The sequence below is a fragment of the Pan paniscus genome, chromosome 1 (assembly GCF_029289425.2).
Source record: "Pan paniscus chromosome 1, NHGRI_mPanPan1-v2.0_pri, whole genome shotgun sequence".
Lineage (NCBI taxonomy): Eukaryota > Metazoa > Chordata > Mammalia > Primates > Hominidae > Pan > Pan paniscus.
In genome coordinates, this window is record NC_073249.2 from 218,453,500 (window position 1) to 218,473,610 (window position 20,111).

Consider the following 20,111-nt stretch of genomic DNA (forward strand, 5'->3'; position numbering starts at 1 on the left):
AGAATCCCGCCCCCATGGTACCGCCCAACACAGAATCCCGCCCCCATGGTGCCGCCCAACATAGAACTCCGCCCCCATGGTGCCGCCCAGCACAGAACCCCAGCCCCATGATACCACCCAACACAGAACCCCGCCCCCATGATTTTGCCCAACATAGAACCCTGCCCCTATGGTGCTACCGAACACAGAACCCCGCCCCCATGGTGCCACCCAGCACAGAACAGGACCCTATGAGACTGAGCAAGGGAGGTCAGGAACAGAGACCCTAGAGCCGAGGGACCAGTGAGTGAATCGTAGCTCTGCTACTTATTGGCTGTGTGGCCTTAGGCAAATTACTCACCCTTTCTGTGCCTCCGTTTCATCATTTGTAAAAGGATAAGATGTCACAGACCTCATTAATGTCACAGACCTCATTGGTTTGGGGGAATGTTAGCTTCTTTATTCATACGTGTGAAGAGCTTTAAACAGTGGGTGGTACAGTAATTACCACCTACAGTATTTGCCGCTGCTGTTATTACTACTAATAGAATCTTTTAAAAATATTTTTTCACTTAACATTTTGTGAGAAATATTTTTTCATCTTTCTACAAAAGTCGTTATAGTGTTGCATTTTCTTACAGACTTTCTAAAGTATTTTTTGGATAAGACAGAGGCTAGACCTGGAGCCTTATTTTCATCTTAGATTGATTTGGGTGATGACATTGAGTTTAATTTCGCACCATGTTGAGGAGGAGGGTGGTGATGGTGGTGGCATCTAACGTTTATTGAGTGCCTGCAGTGTGGCAGAGGTTGCTCTGAGGGCCCGGTGTGGGTTACTTTCTCCGATTCTTTTCAGCAGGTTTTTTTTTTTTTTTTTTTGAGATGGAGTCTTGCTCTGTTGCCCAGGCTGGAGTGCAGTGGTGCCATCTCGGCTCACTGCAACCTCCGCCTCCTGGGTTCAAGCAATTCTCCTGCCTCAGCCTCCCGAGTAGCTGGGACTACAAGTGCATGCCACCATGCCTGGCTAATTTTTTGTAATTTTTATTAGAGACGGGGTTTTACCGTGTTCCCCAGGCTGGTTACGAACTCCTGAGCTCAGGCAGTCTGCCCGCCTCGGCCTCCCAAAATGCTGGGATTACAGGCGTGAGCCACTGCGCCCAGCCTCTCTTCTCCAACCTTATGCAGTAGACATGCCGACTGTCCCTGTTCTCCAAGTGAGGAACCAGGCTCAGCGTGTCTGCCAGCTGCGTGACAGCAGGAGAAGCTACTTTGTTTTCCATTTTATCCCCAAAACCTCCGTCAGTGCCTGGGACACAGTCACTCCATAGATATTTGTAGAGGGAGGAGATGAGTTTACCCAGGATCACACAGCTCATAAGTGACAGAGCCGCCTCTGGGCCCAGCTCACTGTGTGAACATTCCAGTTCATAGTGTGATCCCACTACAAGGCGTGTGTGTGTGGGTAGCCACAGGAGTTCACTTGTTAGAGCTCTGAAATGAATGCACATGCAATGCTGGGAGCTTAGTCATTGAAGCTCCTTGTAAGTCATCACTAATCAGACATTCACAATGAAGATCCAGTCTCGCCCGGATTGTTTCCTTGGGGTGAAATTCTGATACAGAGTCTTGGTATTTGTCAAGTGTTTTAGGAAATTTAAATGATTCAGTTTCTTGTTCTGCACCTTCTCCTTAATCTGCTGAAAGCCTGAGTAGTCATGGGTCAGAAAACAATTTTTGCATTTTATTATTTATCTATTTATTTTTGAGACAGGGTCTCGCTCTGTCACCCAGGCTGGAGTGCAGTGGCGCGATCTCGGCTCACTGCAACCTCTGCCTTCTGGGTTCAAGCAATTCTCATGCCTCAGCCTCCCGAGTAGCTGGGATCACAGGCGTGCACCACCACGAGCCAGCTAATTTTTTGTATTTTTAATAGAGACGGGGTTTCACCATGTTGGCCAGGCTGGTCTCGAACTCCTGGCCTCAAGTGATCCTCCGCCTTGGCCTCCTAAAGTGCTGGGATTACAGGCATGAGCCACCGCGCCTGGCCTATTTTGTTTACATTTTATATATTTCGTGGAGAGTTACCAGCTTGAGCCTCATGTGTGGGCCACAGGGTTGGGGCCTTGAAGATGACGCATTCTGTTCTTGTCAGAAGCCGTGCCTCCTCTCCTTGTTTCCTCTTCAGAGCTCCTCCTTCTAGGAGGTGGTGGTGTTCTAGCAATCTCTTTCCTGCTTTTCCAGATTAAGTATGGATGTTTTACAAGATTGGTTGAACCATAATGATACAAATAGAATCCAAAAGAAGTTTCAGGGCAAGAATGGGAACTTAGTTTTCATTGATAGTCAGTTAGAGCCCACCGAGGAGCCCTGTGATACTCTTGTCTGTATTCTTTGTAATGAATGTGCTTCACATGCCCTGAGAGTGGCCAGTGGGGTTAACTGCTGCATTTCACTGCCCAGTTTTGCTTTTTTAGCACATGTAACTGAGCTGACCTTGTGTTTGCAGCAGTGAATTGGTTGACCTGCATGAAATTGCCTTTTTTTTTTTGAGACAGTCTCGCTGTGTCGCCCAGGCTGGAGTGCAGTGGTGCGATCTTGGCTCACTGCAACCTCCCAGGTTCAAGCGATTCTCCTGCCTCAGCCTCCTGAGTAGCTGGGATTACAGGCGCCCGCCGCCACCACGCCCGGCTAATTTTTGTATTTTTAGTAGAGGGAGGGTTTCGCTTTGTTGGCCAGGCTGGCCGCGAACTGCTGACCTCAGGTGATCCACCTGCCTCAGTCTCCCAGAGTGCTGGGATTACAGGTGGAGCAACGGCGCCTGGCCTCCATTTTTTTTTCTTTTTTTGAGATGGAGTCTCCGTTTCCCGGGTTCAAGTGATTTCGGCTAATTTTTGTATTTTTAGTGGAGACAGGGTTTCACCATATTGGCCAGGCTGGTCTCAAACTCTGGACCTCAAGATCCCCCTGCCTCACCCTCCTAAAGTGCTAGGATTACAGGATTGAGCCACCGCACCAGGCCAATTTTTTCTTTTTTCTGAGATGGAGTCTCGCTCTTGTCGCCCAGGCTATAGTGCAATGACGCGATCTCAGCTCACCGCAACCTCCGCCTCCTGGGTTCAAGCGATTCTCCTGTATCAGTCTCCTGAGTAGCTGGTATTGCAGGCGCCCGCCACCACGCCCGGCTAATTTTGTATTTTTAGTAGAGATGGGATTTCTCCATGTTGGTCAGGCTGGTCTTGAACTCCTGACCTCAATTGATCTGCCTGCCTTCCAAAGTGCTGGGATTACAGGCCTGAGCCACTGCGCCTGGCCCAATTTTTTTAAATGTTGAAATATTAAGGTATTTGAAAAAAAAATGACATTTCACATGTTTCAGCTTAATCGAAGGCAATAATGCATTGAGTAACAATTTTAAGTAAGTAGCTGAATGTTAGGACAGGTGCTTCTTATTAACCGTGATTGACTTGAATGGACCCATTTTGGATGTAGACACCACCCAGGAAGAGTTTGGGATCAGTAATGATTAAATACTAGGTAGCTATGCTAGGTTTTCCAGAGATGATAAAAAAAAGTGTAAAAGTTGGTTCCTGTTTTCAAAGCCACTGATAATGTAGGTAAGAGGGCCAAACCAAGATTGGCAAAGGATACTAGGAAACTTGTAGTTCAGCCCCAAGTGACAGAGGCAACGATGGTGTGGGCTAAGGAGGCAAGTGCTGCAGTTTGGATGTTTGTCCCCTCCAAACCTCATGTGGAAACTTTTTTTTTTTTTTTTTAAAGATGGAGCCTCACTTCATCACCCAGGCTGGAATGCAGCAGCGGGATCTCAGCTCACTGCAACCTCTGCCTCAGATATTCAAGCGATTCTCCCACCTCACCCTTCCGAGTAGCTGGGATTACAGGCCTGTGCCATCATACCTGGCTAATTTTTGTATTTTTAGTAGAGACAGGGTTTCACCATGTTACCCAGGCTGGCCTTGAACCCCAGACCTCAAGTGATCCACCTGCCTTGGCCTCCCAAAGTGTTGGGATTACAGGCATGAGCCATGGTGCCCCTAACTGAAACTTGATCCCGTTGTTGGAGGTGGGGCCTAATGGGAGGTGTTTGGGTCACAGGGGGTGAATCCTTCATGAATAGATTAATGTTGTCCCTGGCTATGGGGGTGAGGTGGTGGGGTGGGGGGTAGTGGGTGAATTCTCACTCTTTTAGTTCCCACAAGAGCTCATTGCTAAAAAGAGCCTGTGGTTGCTCCTCCTCCTCCCCCACCCACCTCTCTCTCTCTCTCTCTCTCTCTCTCTCTCTCTCTCTCTCTCTCTCTCTCTCTCTCTCTTTCTCTCTCTTTCTCTCTCTTTCTCTCTCTTTCTTTCTCCCTCACCATGTGATTTCTACACACGATTCCCCTTGGCCTTCCGCAGTGAGTGGAAGTAGCCTGAGGCCCTCATCAGATGCAGATGCCCAACCTTGAACTTTCCAGCCATCAGAAGTGTGAACCAAAGAAACCTTTTTTCTTTATAACTTACACAGCCTCAGGTCTTCCTTTGTAGCAACACTGAATGGGCTGAGATAGCCCAGAAGTGGTTCTACAGTGGTTTACAGGGCTCGAGCCTTGTAAAGGGTGGGTGGAGTTTGCATAGGCAGTGAAGAGAGGGGAGAGGTGGGAGCAGAGGTGGGAACTGGAAGGGCCTCCCAGGGTAGGTGACCAGGTCAGCTTGTGTGGCGTGGGGTATAGAGGAGCACAGGGTTGAAGTCAACTTGAGTCTACATGGTTTCCATTGCTAGGCTGAATGGATGCATGGGGTTTTCCAATGCTATGTCTGGATCACCTGGGGCCCTGGTGTAGCGTGCAGGTTCCTGAGCTCCATGCTCAGCTGCCTAGTCTGTACCTCCAGGAGTGGCACCTGAGAAATCCATACCAGCCAGCTAGGTTTGCAAACCCCCGATGGGCCACCTTCCCAGGTCTGCAGACTGTCTGTGTTGGAGTCATCTGGCAGTGCTTGCTCAAAATGCAGATCACTGGGCTCTGCCCCTAGAACCACCAAGTCAGAATTTCTGGGGATGGAGCTTGGAAACCACATTTTTAACAAGCGTCACAGACCATTTTTGGCACACTAGAATTTGAGAGCCACTGCTGTAGTCAGTGAGGAACTTGCAAGAGCGTAACTCTTGGAGTCTGTGATTATTGTTACATATATTTAAGGTATCCTAGGCCGGGTGCAGTGGTTCACACCTGTAATCCCAGCACTTTGGGAGGCCGAGGCGAGGAGATCACTTGAGGTCAGGAGTTTGAGACCAGCCTGGCCAACATGGTGAAACCCTGTCTCTACTAAAAATACAAAAATTAGCCAGGCGTGGTGGTGTGCGCCTGTAGTCCCAGCTACTCGGGAGGCTGAGGCACAGGAATCACTTGAACGCAGGAGGTGGAGGATGCTGTGAGCTGAGGTTGTGCCACTGCACTCCAGCCTGGGTGACAGAGCGAGACTCTGTCTCCAAAAAAAAGAAAAAAAAAGGTACCCCGAAAAAACTACTGATTAGAGACACATATGAGCTCATTCCAGAAACTAGCCTGGACCAGTAAGCAAGAAAGCCAGAGATCACCAAACATCAGGGACAGCCCGGACACCCAGCCGTTGAGTGTGGGCACCAAGGCCAAGTGGAGCAGAGAGAAGTGGATAGTCGCTGCTTAGCAAGTGTCCATTTTCTCTTTTTTTTTTTTTTGAAATGGAGTCTCACTCTGTCGCCCAGGCTGGAGTGCAGTGGCATGATCTCGGCTCACTGCAACTTCCGCCTCCCAGGTTCAAGCGATTCTCATGCCTCAGCCTCCTGAGTAGCTGGAATTACAGGTGCCTGCCACCACGTCCAGCTAATTTTTGTATTTTTAGTCGAGACGGGTTTCACCATGTTGGCCAGGCTGGTCTCGAACTCCTGACCTCAGATGATCCACCCTCCTTGGCCTCCCAAAATGCTGGGATTACAGGTGTGGGCCACCACACCCGGCCCATTTTCTCTTCTTTACAACCCCGTGATCCGTTTCCCATTGGGCACAGATCAGTGGATCTACAACCTGTTACCCAGCTGCCCCTAGCCAAGTGTGTGGATAGTGTGAGCTAGGCTGAACAGGTGCCCCTCCCTGAAGTTTGAATGGTGAGTGGAGCGACAGCGATGCTAAGAATAGTTGCGGTTCGGGTCTGTCTGTCCAGGCTGTTCTGCAGTGGGACTGTTGCGGTTCCTGTTTCCTGGTCTCCAGCCGCCTTGGCTTCCACCTGTTTCCAAGTCCCTTTCTCTGGCCTACAGTCAGTTCCATGAGTTCCTGATAGTTTTCCAATCAGTTTCCTTTTGCTAAGTTACCTAGAAAGGATTTCTGTTGCTTACAATCAGAGAACCTTAGCTGTTATACGTAAGGAGCAAAGGAAACACTTGCAATATAAGGGCAGGGTCCCCTGAGAGCTGGGAGATGTGTGTAGGAGGGGCCATCCTCAGATTAGGAAGAAGACTTCGAAAGAACAGCAGGGCCAGCCTAAAGCTGGGGTTTGTCAAAGGCACAGATGAGGAAAGTGAGGGCAAAGTGCTGTCAGCTGAGAACCCTGCATGTGACTTTGGATATCCAGAAGTCAAATCTAGACTTTGTTGGGTTCATCCATTTTTCATATTTTTATGTTTTGCTTTAAAAATTCCTTAAAAATTTTTTTAAAAAAATTTTTAGACATGGTCTCACTCCGTCGCCCAGAGTACAGAGGCTGGAGTGCAGTGGCATGATAATGGCTCACTACAGGCTTACATCCCAGGCCCAGGTGATTCTCCCACCTTAGGCTCCCAAGTAGCCGGGACCACAGGCACACGCCACCACTCCCAGCTAATTTTTGTATTTTTGGTAGAGACAGGATTTCACCGTGTTGGCCAGGCTGGTCTCGAACTCCTGACCTCAGGTGATCCACCCACCTCAGCCTCCCAAAGTGCTGGGATTACAGGTGTGACCTACCAGGCCTGCCCCTCAAATTTCTTAAGTAAAGTTCCTTTTGACCATTTTGGATGATCTCCTAGGGGAATGAAGGTTTGGGGAAAGAGACTGGGAAGGATTTGGCCCATTCCTAGGAGAGCCTAACTGGAGAGGTTGTCTGGGAAACCTGGTTGGGTGTTTTCAGCTTGATAAAAGCAGGGTTTTAGGTAGATTTGCCTAACAGAGCCAGCTGAATTGAGTGGGAGGCAGCAGGCAGAAAGGAACTGGGATGTGAGAGGCAATTCTGAGAGGTCCTTCCCTGCAACGGATGAGGTTGTTTGAGTTTGAGAGAGGCTGAGTTTAGGATAGCAAGTGGTGGAGCTGCACCTTCGTATGTGATGGTGCCGTAGCATGCATTTGACTACCGTGAACTGGGGCGGGCGTGGTGGCTCATGCCTGTAATCCCAGCTCTGAGGGAGGCTGAGGCAGATGGATCGCTTGAGCTCAGGAGTCCAAGACCAGCCTGGGCAACATGGTGAAACCTTGCCTCTAGCAAAAAAAAAAAAAAAAAAAAAAAAGCCAGGAATGGGTGGCATGCACCTGTGGTCTGAGCTACTCGGGAGGCTGAGGTGGGAGAATCGCTTGAACTCAGGAGGTGGAGGTCTCATCTATTCCCCTAAAAATCTCTTAAATGTCTCCTTGGGACAGTGCCTAGTTCAGCCCTCATTGTATCTCATCAGAGGTACTGTGGTAGCCCCTGTCTTGCTCCAGTCCGATCCGTCTTCCTTATTAAAAGTAGAGTTTTAGGTTGAATGCACAAATGGCCCCTTGAGGTAGGCGTACTGGCTGACCCTGCAGATGGCTCAGCAGGCTCTGCAGTGATGGGCTCGGTTGCAAGGCTGGTGCGGAAGACCCAGGTCTGCCTGAGTTTTGCAAAGCCCACACTGCACCTGCCACCTTGAACTGCCAACCTGGCGAGTTGGTTTTTTAAGTCCTTGTAGGTAAAGGACCCAGCCTGACTAGCAATTGAATAAGTACTGGTGGATTTGAGGCACCATATCCTGTTGGTGGAACTCATTAAAGTAGCCAATGTCAATACTCAGAATATTGATTATTCTGAGAGCTAGGATTGTATCATTGCATTCCAGCCTGGGCAACAGAGGGAAACCCTGTCTCTAAAACAACCAACCAACAAGCAGGAAATCTGCACTTACCTATGGAGAGACCTGTGTCAGGAAAGCACACCACAGTCACTGTCATTAATGTCAGTTCAGATGATGTGGAACTGCCTCGCTATTCCACAGTAAACTCAAGTCAAAAACTGAGAAGTTTTATCCAAATTAAAGCTGGGCAACCTAAATTACTTTAAAATGTATTATGCAGTATTAATATGCATCAAAACATGTAATATTGTGAGTTAGCACATCCTGGAAAACATTTGGACACATCTGGTACCGGGCAGTTTTACTCATGGGTGTCTCTCTAGAGGAGAGATCAGCAAACCTTTTCGGTGAAGAACTAGATAGGGACTATTTTAAGCTTTGGGGCCCCTCGGATCTCTTTCGCAATGATGTAACTCTGCAACAACCTCTGCCCTTGCAGTGTGAAAGCAGAGACCATACATTAAACAAATGAGCATGTCTGTGTTCCAGTGAAATATATTTATAGAAACTGTATTTGAGGCCAGGCGTGGTGGCTCACGCCAGTAATCTCAGCACTTTGGGAGGCCGAGGCGGGAGGATCATGAGGTCAGGAGATCAAGACCATCCTGGCTAACGCGGTGAAACCCCGTCTCTGCTAAAAATACAAGAACAAAAAAATTAGCCAGGCGTGGTGGCAGGCACCTGTAATCCCAGCTACTCGGGAGGCTGAGGTGGGAGAATGGCGTGAACCCGGGAGGTGGAGCTTGCAGTGAGCCAAGATCGTGCCACTGCACTCCCGCCTGGGCAACAGAGCAAGGACTCCATCTCAAAACAAACAAACAAAAAGAAACTGTATTTGTATTTGAAATTCATGTAATTTTCTCATGTTATGAAGTACTATTAAAAATTGTTTTTAGCGTGTGGGCTCTTCAAAATCAGGAACAGGTTGGACTTTCTGGAAACGGCAGTTTGCAGACCCCTAATTCAAAGCAACTCTGTCCAGTGGGACTTGCTGTGCCAAGGGGAGCGCTCTGCGTCCACTGTCTTCTTGCAGCAGCCACCAGCCACATGTGGCTGCTGGGCCCTTGAGAACTGGCCAGTGTAACTGAGGAACTGGATTTTTCACATTGTTTGATTTTTAGCTTGAATTTTCATTTGCATTTGAACAGCCCCACATGGCTAGTGGCTGCCATGTTAGGCAGCACAGGCGTACAGAGGCTCTTGTAGACGTGCAGCAGCAAGCAGGGACCGAAATAATCATGACACCATTGTTTTTAAACAGCAGGAACAACTGATGGCATTTTCACACAGTGGAAAATGATTGTAATAATAGCAAACATTTGTTAAGTGCTCTCTTTCCGCCAGGCAATGTTTTAAGCACTTTACATGTTTTGACCCGTGGATTCTCACTGTTAGGTAGTAGTGAAAATGAATAAACTATAGCTACCTATACCAGCAAGGATGAATAAATCTTAGATACACAAAGTTGCATGAAAAAGCAAGTCATGGCCGGGTGCGGTGACTCACGCCTGTAATCCCAGTACTTTGGGAGGCTGAGGCGGGCGGATCACTTGAGATCAGGAGTTCAAGACCATCCTGGCCAATATGGTGAAATCCCATTTCTACTAAAAATACAAAAATTAGCGAGGCTTGGTGGCAGGCGCCTGTAATCCCAGCTGCTTGGGAGGCTGAGGCATGAGAATCGCTTGAACCCAGAAAGTGGAGGTTGCAGTGAGCTGAGATGCTACCACTGTACTCCAGCCTGGGCAACAGAGTGAGACTCTGTCTCAAAAAAAGAAAAAGAAACAAGTCATAAAAACTGCATGTGGGCTGGGTGCAGTGGCTCACGCCTGTAATCCCAGCACTTTGGGAGGCCGAGGCGGGCGGATCACCTGATGCCAGGAGTTCGAGACCAGCCTGACCAACACAGAGAAACCCCATCTCTACTAAAAATACAAAATTAGCCAGGCATGGTGGTGCATGCCTGTAATCCCAGCTACTGAGGAAGCTGAGGCAGGAGAATCGCTTGAACCCGGGAGGCAGAGGTTGCAGTGAGCCGAGATCTTGTTACTCCATCCTGGGCAACAAGAGTGAAACTCCGTCCTCCGTCCCCCGTCCCCCCCCCCCCAAAACAAACAAACAAAAAACTGCATGCCATGTGATACCATTTTTAAAACCTTAAAACCAAGCAAAATGAAACAATGGTAGCACTATTAGCAAAGCAAGGGAATTCAGGTCGTGTTACCTTTGGGGGAGAGAAGGTGCCACCAGTGAGGGCCCAGCGTGTTGAGGGGCAGCGGAATTCCTGATCTCTTCACATTTCCACTCCTCCATAGTAAAGGGTTTATAAGCAGGATATATATTGACTTGGTAGAACAGAGCTTTCATGTAATGAAAACAGTGACCGTTGTAGCATCCCTACAGTTAGTTTTGAATCTGGTTTCTATTCACATTTAAGCAGATGTTCCATTAGCAGAGGGGTTTATATTTGTTGCCTTGGTTGGGTACTTTGGATTAGAAAAATATTGTCATTTTTTTCAGTTCAAGAACAAAGGGTTAAAACCTTTTGTTCCGGCCGGGTGCGGTGGCTCACGCCTGTAATCCCAGCACTTTGGGAGGCCGAGGTGGGTGGATCATGAGGTCAGGAGATCGAGACCATCCTGGCTAACATGGTGAAACCCTGTCTCTACTAAAAATACAAAAAAAATTAGCCGGGCATGGTGGCGGGTGCCTGTAGTCCCAGCTACTCGGGAGGCTGAGGTAGGAGAATGGCGTGAACCAGGGAGGCGGAGCTTGCAGTGAGCCGAGATCACGCCACTGCACTCCCAGTCTGGGCGACTGAGCAAGACTCCATCTCAAAAAAAAAAAAAAAAAAAAACCTTTTGCTCCAAATTTTTGTTTCATTAAATCTATTGATGAGTTGAATGTTACCAGAATCTAGCTGAGAGAATTTAGGTTGGAAATGAACATCTGAAAACTGCAAAATAACAAATAGATGTACTTATTCATGGTTTGTCACTAGAGTGTTCATTAAAAGAAAAATCCTGCCGGGCACGGGGGCTCACGCCTGTAATCCCAGCACTTTGGGAGGCCGAGGTGGGCGGATCACGAGGTCAGGAGATCGAGACCATCCTGGCTAACATGGTGATACCCTGTCTCTACTAAAAATACAAAAAATTAGCCGGGCGTGGTGGCGGGCGCCTGTAGTCCCAGCTACTCGGGAGGCTGAGGCAGGAGAATGGTGAACCCAGGAGGCGGAGCTTGCAGTGAGCCGAGATCGCACCACTGCATTCCAGCCTGGGCGACAGAGCGAGACTCTGTCTCAAAAAAAAGAAAAATCCTAATGACCCCTGAGGGTGTTAGGACACTTCATGTAGGAGTATTTCATCCCTAAATTAATAACTTCAGAATTATGCAGTAGTTCATGGTAAGTTGGATTCAAAGTGACATTTTGTTCCTGAAGATTAGGTTTTGCTGTAGCAATCGTAGAAGCCGGTCGCTGAGCTTGGTGTGGAAATGTGTAATATGTGCACCTTTGACTTTTTTCCTTAGTGTATTCTGTCTTCATTCTTTCCTGTATTACTGACATGGGCTTATCTTTTCTCCCTTTAGAGAGTTTTGAGGTGACAGTCACCAAAGAAGGTGATAAAGGGTTCTTTCTTCCCCTCTTATGAATATTAACCCACTAACTTTGTTTATAAAATTGGGAATCAGCCCTTAAACAGAAGAAACTGTCATGCTCTTTTATCCTTATTTATTCTCCTACTTTGTTTCTATTTTAAAGTATATTGATGGAAATTGTATGTAACCAGACCCTTGGTTAGAAATATCTGGAAATCAGACATCCATTTGAACTGTATGGATAACACTGTACATTTTTGTTTAATCGAACTTCAGAGATTTGCTTTGTAACAATTTTCTATTAGTTGGAATTGTGGAAGGAGTGCAGTCTTATTTTCATGTGAAATACATTTTGTGGAGTTTCACATCGACATCAAAACATTTATACTGTTCTCCCATGGACAAGAATGGAAACATAGATTTTTAACTCCTAATTAAGCTTGTGAGCCAATTTAGATGCAGAGAAGTTCCCAGGCTGGTGTCTTTTTCAGGTTTGATAGGATAAAGTCCGAAACAAAGGCAAGTCTAGCCAGTCCCTCCCATAATAGAAACTGTGTCTGAATCGTAGATGATAAAATAGCTGTTGAAATGGATGCCTGACGAGTCGGTATTTCTACCTTTCTCATTGAGTAGTTTGTTTTGATTCCCTAATTTTAGCCAGGCTCATTGCACAGGAAGACTTGTTTCCTTTGATTTTTTTTTTTTTTGACAGAATTTCTGTAATTACGGTGCTGATCCTATATCTCACGCTTCCTCCTCTCTCAACACATAACTGCGTTTTAGCTTCTCTCTGGTCCAAATCAAACTGGCTGCCAGCCCTCCCAGGAGCTGGGGCAGCGCTGGTGTTCTCAGGCCTGGCTGTGTGCTAATGAGACTCCTTTTACCCTCGAGCTATCTAAGTGCTCCTGTGGAATGCCTGTCTATATTTTCTTCTCTCTCTCTTTTGTATTCCTGCATGAATGGATGCAAAGTAAACAAGTTGCTTGGAAAGCCAGAATCTGCTTCATCTTACTAAAGCCCCAGAACTTCCCCATGTTTAAAACACAGTGCCCCTGCTTTGTCCACGGACCCTCCAAACCCCTGGCTGCCGAATTGTTGTCATTTATTTTCTTTGGGGGTGGAGATGGGGGGAGGAGGGCAAGGTGCAGAAGATCTATGTGGTAGGAATTCTAACCTGTTGTGCTTTGACTCCCTAGGTGAGATTTGTGGATTTAAAATTCACGGGCAGAATGTCCCCTTTGATGCAGTGGTAGTGGATAAATCCACTGGTGAGGGAGTCATTCGCTCCAAAGAGAAACTGGACTGTGAGCTGCAGAAAGACTATTCATTCACCATCCAGGCCTATGATTGTGGGAAGGGACCTGATGGCACCAACGTGAAAAAGTCTCATAAGTAAGTAAGCTGGACAAAGAGTGAACATAACCCACCGAGTAAACGTGTGTGCGCAGAACGAAAATAGTAGTGACTATTGCCTGCTCCCCAAGACTGTGTTTTTGAAATAGGCAGAAGATAGTTCTCAAGTGTCTACAATTAGATTGTAAACACTTGGAGGGCAGGAATCATGTCTCTCTACCCTTGTATACAGTTTCTAGCAAGAGCCTCGCTCACATTAGGCATATTAGGTTTTTTGGGGTTGTTTTTGTTTGTTTTTTGAGATAGAGTTTTGCTCTTGTTGCCCAGGCTGGAGTGCAATGGCATGATCTTGGCTCGCCGCAACCTCCGCCTCCTGGGTTCAAGCGATTCTCCTGCCTCAACCTCCCGCATAGCTGGGATTACAGGCATGCGCCACCACGCTCAGCTAATTTTGTATTTTTAGTAGAGATGGGGATTCTCCATGTTGGTCAGGCTGGTCTCAAACTTCCGACCTCAGGTGATCCGCCTGCCTGGGCCTCCTAAAGTGCTGGGATTATAGGCGTGAGCCGTACCTGGCCTTTTTGTGTTTTGTTTTTGAGATGGAGTTTCGCTGTTTCACCCAAGCTGGAGTGTAGTGGCATGATCTTGGCTCATTGGAACCTCCGCCTTCCGGTTTCAAGCGATTTTCCTGCCTCAGCCTCCCGAGTAGCTGGGATTACAGGTGCCTGCCACCACGCCTGGCTAATTTTTGTATTTTTAGTAGAGACGGGTTTCACCATGTTGGCCAGGCTGGTATCAAACTCCTGACCCCATCATTCACCTGCCTCGGCCTCCCAAAGTGCTAGGATTACAGGCGTGAGCCACCGCACCCGGCCTAGGTTTTTAATAAATGAATGAGTGAATAATTTTATCACACCAAATACTCTATTAAAGAAATAAAGGCCCTACATTAAAAATTGAAAAAGTCTGCTTCTCCCTTAGGAAGGTTATTTTGTTGTCATATTTATCTTTTGCTGTAATTCCTAAGGGCATAAACTTAATCATTGTTGGCCAGGTGCAGTGGCTCACACCTATAATCCCAGCACTTTGGGAGGCTGAGGTGGGAAGATTGCTTGAGCCTAGGAGTTTGAGAGCAGCCTAGACAATGTAGGAGATGCCATCTCTACAAAACATAAACAGCCAGGTATGGTGGCACATGCCTGTGGTCTCAGCTACTTGGGAGGCTAAGGCGGGAGGATTGCTTGAGCCCGAGAGGTTGAGGCTGCAGTGAGCCATGATTGTGCCACTGTACTCCAGTCTGAGTGTCAGAATGAGACCCTGTCCCTAAAAAACAATAACAACAAAAATTGGCCAGGCACGGTGGCTCACGCCTGTAATCCCAGCACTTTGGGAGGCCGAGGCAGGCAGATCACCTGAGGTGATTTTCACCTGAGGTCAGGAGTTCATGACCAGCCTGGCCAACATGGAGAAACCCTGTCTCTACTAAAAATACAAAATTAACCAGGCATGGTGGCACGCGCCTGTAGTCCCTGCTTCTCGGGAGGCTGAGGCAGGAGAATCACTTGAACCTGGGAGGTGGAGGTTGCAGTGTGCCAAGATCACATCATTGCACTCCAGCCTGGGCAAAAAGAATGAAACTCCGTCTCCAAAAAAAAAAAAAAATTAGTCACTGCTGGTGGAAGTAGGCTGACTCGCTGCCACAATCCTGAGTGTGTTGCTGCACCTCCTGCCAGTTGGGAACTGCAGATGTAGCAGAGAGGGCTTTGGACAAGACAACATAGAACAGGGGTCGCCATACCTCAGGACGTGGGCCAGTACTGGTCCGTGGCCTGTTAGGAACCAGGCCACACAGCAGGAGGTCAACAGCATGTGAGCGAGTGAGCATTTCTGCCCGAGCTCCACCTCCTGTCACATCAGCAGCGGTATCAGATTCTCACAGGAGCGCGAACCCTGTTGTGAACTGAGCATGCCAGGGATCTAGGTTGTGCGCTCCTTATGAGAATCGACTGCCTGATGATCTGAGGTGGGGCATTTTCATCCCAAAACTATCCTCCCACCCCCATCTGTGGAGAAATTGCCTTCCATGAAATCAGTCCTTGGTACCAAAAAGGTTGGAGACTGCTGGTGTTCTCAAGTCCAGTGTCTTCTACAATTAGATTGTAAGCTCTAGTCTTTTCTAGAGCTCTAGTCTTTTCTCCACCACTTGCTAGCCCTTTGGCATTGTGCAAATTTAGTTTTGTTGAGTCTGTTTCTTTTTCTTTTGTTTTATTTATTTATTTATTTACTTATTTTTTGAGGCAGAGTCTCGCTCTGTCACCCAGGCTGGAGTGCGGTGGCACAATCTCGGCTCACTGCAACCTCCACCTCCAGGGTTCAAGCGATTCTTGTGCCTCAGCCTCCCAAGCAGCTGGGATTACAGGCACGCTCCACCACACCTGGCTAATTTTTGTATTTTTGGTAGAGACGGGGTTTCACCGTGTTGGCCAGGATGGTCTTGAACTCTGACCTCTGGTGACCCTCCTGCCTCAGCCTCCCAAAGTGCTGGGATAGGTGTGAGCCACCACACCCGGCCTTGAGTCTCAGTTTCTACTTAGCACATCTACTAAAGAAGGGTATGTGGGTGAGATGGTGTCACATAACCCATTGTGAGGGTCAGACCGATGGCACTGGGATGAGGAGGCTCATGGTGAGCAGAGGGTGCAGTGCCCCAGTGAGTCTCTTCTCTTTCTCCACAGTGTAATGTTATTGTTTCCCTTGAAAAGGTCAGATTTTGACCAAAGTCCTTGTCTGATTCAGAAGCATGCCCTGACCATTAGCCCTTGAAACCTACAGTTTTCTTTATTTGTAGCCAGGTCTGATGACACCCTAATTTTCTTGATAACTGAGCTGGGGTATTGGCAGGTGGCAATGGCCTGCCTCTCCTGAGCTCTTCCATTTGTTGAATCAGGACCAGATGATGCCATGGACTCTAGCCTATTCCCTAGAAGTAGGACAGAATTCGTTTGAACTCTCAGAATCAAACCATCTCATGCTTTCTCTGTTTCATACCCCTTCTTCCCTTGGCTCTATTTTTTTTCTGGATTTTGCTACAAAATATGTTTCAACTTTATAATTGGAGAGCAAACAGACGTCTGGTATTGTTTATCTCCCTTCTGCCTGTCTTGTCCCATATTGTCAAAAAAAACACCCAAGTCTCTTTTATTTTAGATGATTGGTTTTTTGCTTTATTCTTAGGATATGGAAGAATCGACCCAAATCCCTCTTTTAACTTTCTGTTATCTCCACACTTGAATGAAAAGCAGTGAATAGCTTGGTTTAATTTTTGACTTCATCATATGAATTTCATGAAACAAGGTATCAGAAACAGGAAATTTTAAAGTAGGGCAGAATTGGGTAAACACACATACACACACTCTGTCTCTCTCTCACACCGAAAACAAGCAGAAAAATATTTTTCTCCCTCCGTTTGTCCAGAGCAACTGTTCATATTCAGGTGAACGACGTGAATGAGTACGCGCCCGTGTTCAAGGAGAAGTCCTACAAAGCCACGGTCATCGAGGGGAAGCAGTACGACAGCATTTTGAGGGTGGAGGCCGTGGATGCCGACTGCTCTCCTCAGTTCAGCCAGATTTGCAGCTACGAAATCATCACTCCAGACGTGCCCTTTACTGTCGACAAAGATGGTAAGAATCGAGGAGCCGGCTTTTCAGCTAGGCAGACAGTCCCTGCTAACCCCACTGACTTTACACCCCAGCTTCTGTGCTTCGTCAGAACTTCACGGAACTCACAAGTTGGAGACCTAACCTGGTGTGTGTTTGCTTTTAATTGTAAAAACATTTAAGTTTCTACTTTGTTCCCTGACAACTTCTTCTCTGGAACCTGTAAGTCCTGTGTTCTCTTGTGGGGCTCACCTCTTTTTTGCTTTCCCACCAAAATCAAATAAAAATCCTCCTACCTGACATGGCTTTATTTTTTTAATCTTAACTTTCAGTCCACATGCATCTGAATGAGACTGACCTTTACATTTAGTTTGTCTCATTTTCTGTTCTCCATTAAGTTTTTTGTTTTTGTTTTTGTGGTTTTTTTTTGAGACAGTTTCTCACTCTGTTCCCCAGGCTGGAGTACAGTGGTGCGATCTCAGCTCACTGCAACCACTGCCTCCCGGGTTCAAGTGATTCTCCTACCTTATAGCCTCTCGAGTAGCTGGGATTACAGGTGCCCACCACCACGCCCAGCTAATTTTTTGTTGTTGTTGTTTGTATTTTTAGTAGAGATAGGGTTTCACCATGTTGGCCAGACTGGTCTTGAACTCCTGACCTCAGGTGATCCGCCCACCTTGGCCTCCCAAAGTGCTGGGATTACATGTGTGAGCCACCGCGCCTGGCCATGTTCTCCATTAAGTTAGAATCTCCTGTGACATCTTTTTTTTTTTTTTTTTTTTTTTTTGAGGGAAGGTCTTGCTCTGTCGCCCAGGCTGGAATGTAGTGGTGCAGTCACTGCTCACTGTAACCTCGAACTCCTGGGCTCACGGGATCCTCCCGCCACAGCCTCGCTAGTAGCTGGGACTGCAGGCACACACCTGTAGTCCCAGCTATTTGGGAGGCTGAAGTGGGAGAATCGCTTGAACCCAGGAGGCAGAGGTTGCAGTGAGCCGAGATCAGGCCACTGCACTCGAGCCTGGGCAAGAGAACGAGACCCTGTTCCAAAAAGAAAAAAAAAGATAATACAGTGTTTCCATTGTTAATTAATGCACAGTCTAGAATCTTTGATGGAATTATGGACGTTGCAAACATTTTCCAGAGATCTGTACTCACCACGTTCAAAAAGCAGGCTTCTGTTCTAAGCAGGTGGGGGTAGGAAATCTCTCTTTCTTTTAATATAGTAAATGTTTGATCAGCGATCTTATATTTAATATTTGAGGTACTTGAATTTTTTTTTTTTAATTCTCTGAATGTATGTAAACAGTTAAATCTTAATGTAAAGCCCAATGTAACACTGTGAGAGTAAGTGGAGACTGAGCTGTGTAGCTCCGTCTCTTCTGTTGAAACTCTTCAGGATGGATTTATTGCGTGTTAGGGCTCAGGGAGGACAGGTTGAGGGTTAAGCATCCCAAGCATATGTTTATTTCTGGCTGAGTATTTACAGGGCTTAAAGCCTATGCATTTTGTCTTTCCGCCTAGGACAACAAAAGTAAAACCAGCGTGGGTTTTGGCTCTCACTGTTGTTTTTGCCCTCTGTAAGGTTATATAAAAAACACAGAGAAATTAAACTACGGGAAAGAACATCAATATAAGCTGACTGTCACTGCCTATGACTGTGGGAAGAAAAGAGCCACAGAAGATGTTTTGGTGAAGATCAGCATTAAGCCCACCTGCACCCCTGGGTGGCAAGGTGAGCTTCATTCTCTCCCCTGCGCTCACATCTGCTCTTAAAACTGATGTATGCAGCAGCAACCTAGAGTGTGTGTTTTCCTTCTCTCCTCCCCTGCTGACTTGTGGACCAACACAGGATGGAACAACAGGATTGAGTATGAGCCGGGCACCGGCGCGTTGGCCGTCTTTCCAAATATCCACCTGGAGACATGTGACGAGCCAGTCGCCTCAGTACAGGCCACAGTGGAGCTAGAAACCAGCCACATAGGGAAAGGCTGTGACCGAGACACCTACTCAGAGAAGTCCCTCCACCGGCTCTGTGGTAAGGAGACCAGGCGTTCTTGCATCCGGCTGGCTTTGGTGAAGGTGGGAGGGACCTTTACAACTGGAAATACTTGTGTGTGTTGTGTTCATAATTATAAACTGTGATAGAGAATCTGCATTTCTGAAGTGAACTTTGCTGCCTTGCTGGCTAGTTTTCATACTGGATGGGCTTCGGGGGTGGGGCAGGGGGTGGACATCAACTCCTAAATGTCTATTCAACATGTTGTGTATATGTGCATTTTAAGAACCACTGGTGGCCAGATGTGGTGGCTTATACCTGTAATTCCAGCACTTTAGGAGGCCGAGGTGGGAAGATCACTTGAGCCCAGGAGTTTGAGACCAGCCTGGGCAACACAGCGATACCCCATCTCTACAAAAAATTGAAAAATTAACTGGGGATGGTGGCATGGACCTGTAGTTCCAGTTACTTGGGAGGCTGAGGCGAGAGGATCACCTGAGCCCGGGAGGTTGAGGCTGCAGTGAGCCGTGATGGCACCATTGCACTCCACTCTGGGCAATAGAGTGAGACCCTGTTTTAAAAAAAGAACCACTGATTTGAAGGAAGTATTTCTCCAGCATACTCTTGAGAATCATCCAAAAAGGGCTTCTATAGGAGTACATGGAGTGAGTTTTACATGAAATGAGATGTTTACTTACGAATTGAAGAAAAACGCCAGGGCATGGGGGCTCATGCCTGTAATCTTACCACTTTGGGAGGCCGAGGCGGGCAGATCACCTGAGGTCAGGAGTTCGAGACCAGCCTGACCAACATGGAGAAAACCCTGTCTCTACAAAAAATACAAAAACTAGCCGGGCATGGCGGTGCACGCCTGTAGTCCCAACTACTTGGGGAGCTGAGGGAGGAGGATCGCTTGAGCCCAGGAGGTGGACGTTGCAGTGAGCCAAGATCACGCCGCTGCATTCCAGCCTGGATGACAGAGTGAGAACCTGCCTCAAAAAGAACTGAAGGAAAAATATAGGTAATACAATAGCTTTTGACAAACATGAAGTAGAAAATCAGAACTAAAGATGGCCACATCTAACTTAGAATCTCAATAGACTTTCTATATCACAATATTGTGTGGAGAAATTGAGAGACAGAATTACTGGGAAACCCACCAGAAGGCTAGGTCTCTCTTTACCGTCAGCTGCGGATATTTTTCTGGTTTATCTAAATGAAGAAGAGGTGAGGTATGGATGGCTGTCATGGAAGATGCTGAGGGAAGAACATTTAGTTGACTGGTGATAAAATCCCACTAAATGAAGCAGCATCTTCATAAATTGGAAGGGTCTTTTGTGTTTCAAAAAGCTTTTGTGAAACAGCTTTTCAGGGAGCATTTTCTTAAACTGATTAGTCTTTTCACTAGCCTGATAACAACCATGAGACT

The 20,111-nt window shown here is 47.1% G+C and overlaps 1 protein-coding gene across 8 annotated transcripts in view; it reads left to right on the top strand.

Annotated features, from left to right (window-relative positions):
• CLSTN1 (calsyntenin 1) overlaps positions 1-20,111 on the top strand; it is a 99,943-nt gene that overhangs the window by 60,700 nt on the left and 19,132 nt on the right. For 4 of the 8 annotated variants that reach the window (XM_057300670.2, XM_034954944.4, XM_008975737.4 and 1 more), the window contains exons 3-7: positions 11,666-11,695; positions 12,871-13,066; positions 16,502-16,710; positions 18,269-18,418; positions 18,536-18,721. In XM_057300670.2, coding sequence (XP_057156653.1) covers positions 11,666-11,695; positions 12,871-13,066; positions 16,502-16,710; positions 18,269-18,418; positions 18,536-18,721 — 771 coding nt within the window. The remainder of the gene's footprint in view (positions 1-11,665; positions 11,696-12,870; positions 13,067-16,501; positions 16,711-18,268; positions 18,419-18,535; positions 18,722-20,111) is intronic. The other 4 variants (XM_034954947.4, XM_055104103.3, XM_034954934.3 and 1 more) reach the window with 1 other exon arrangement.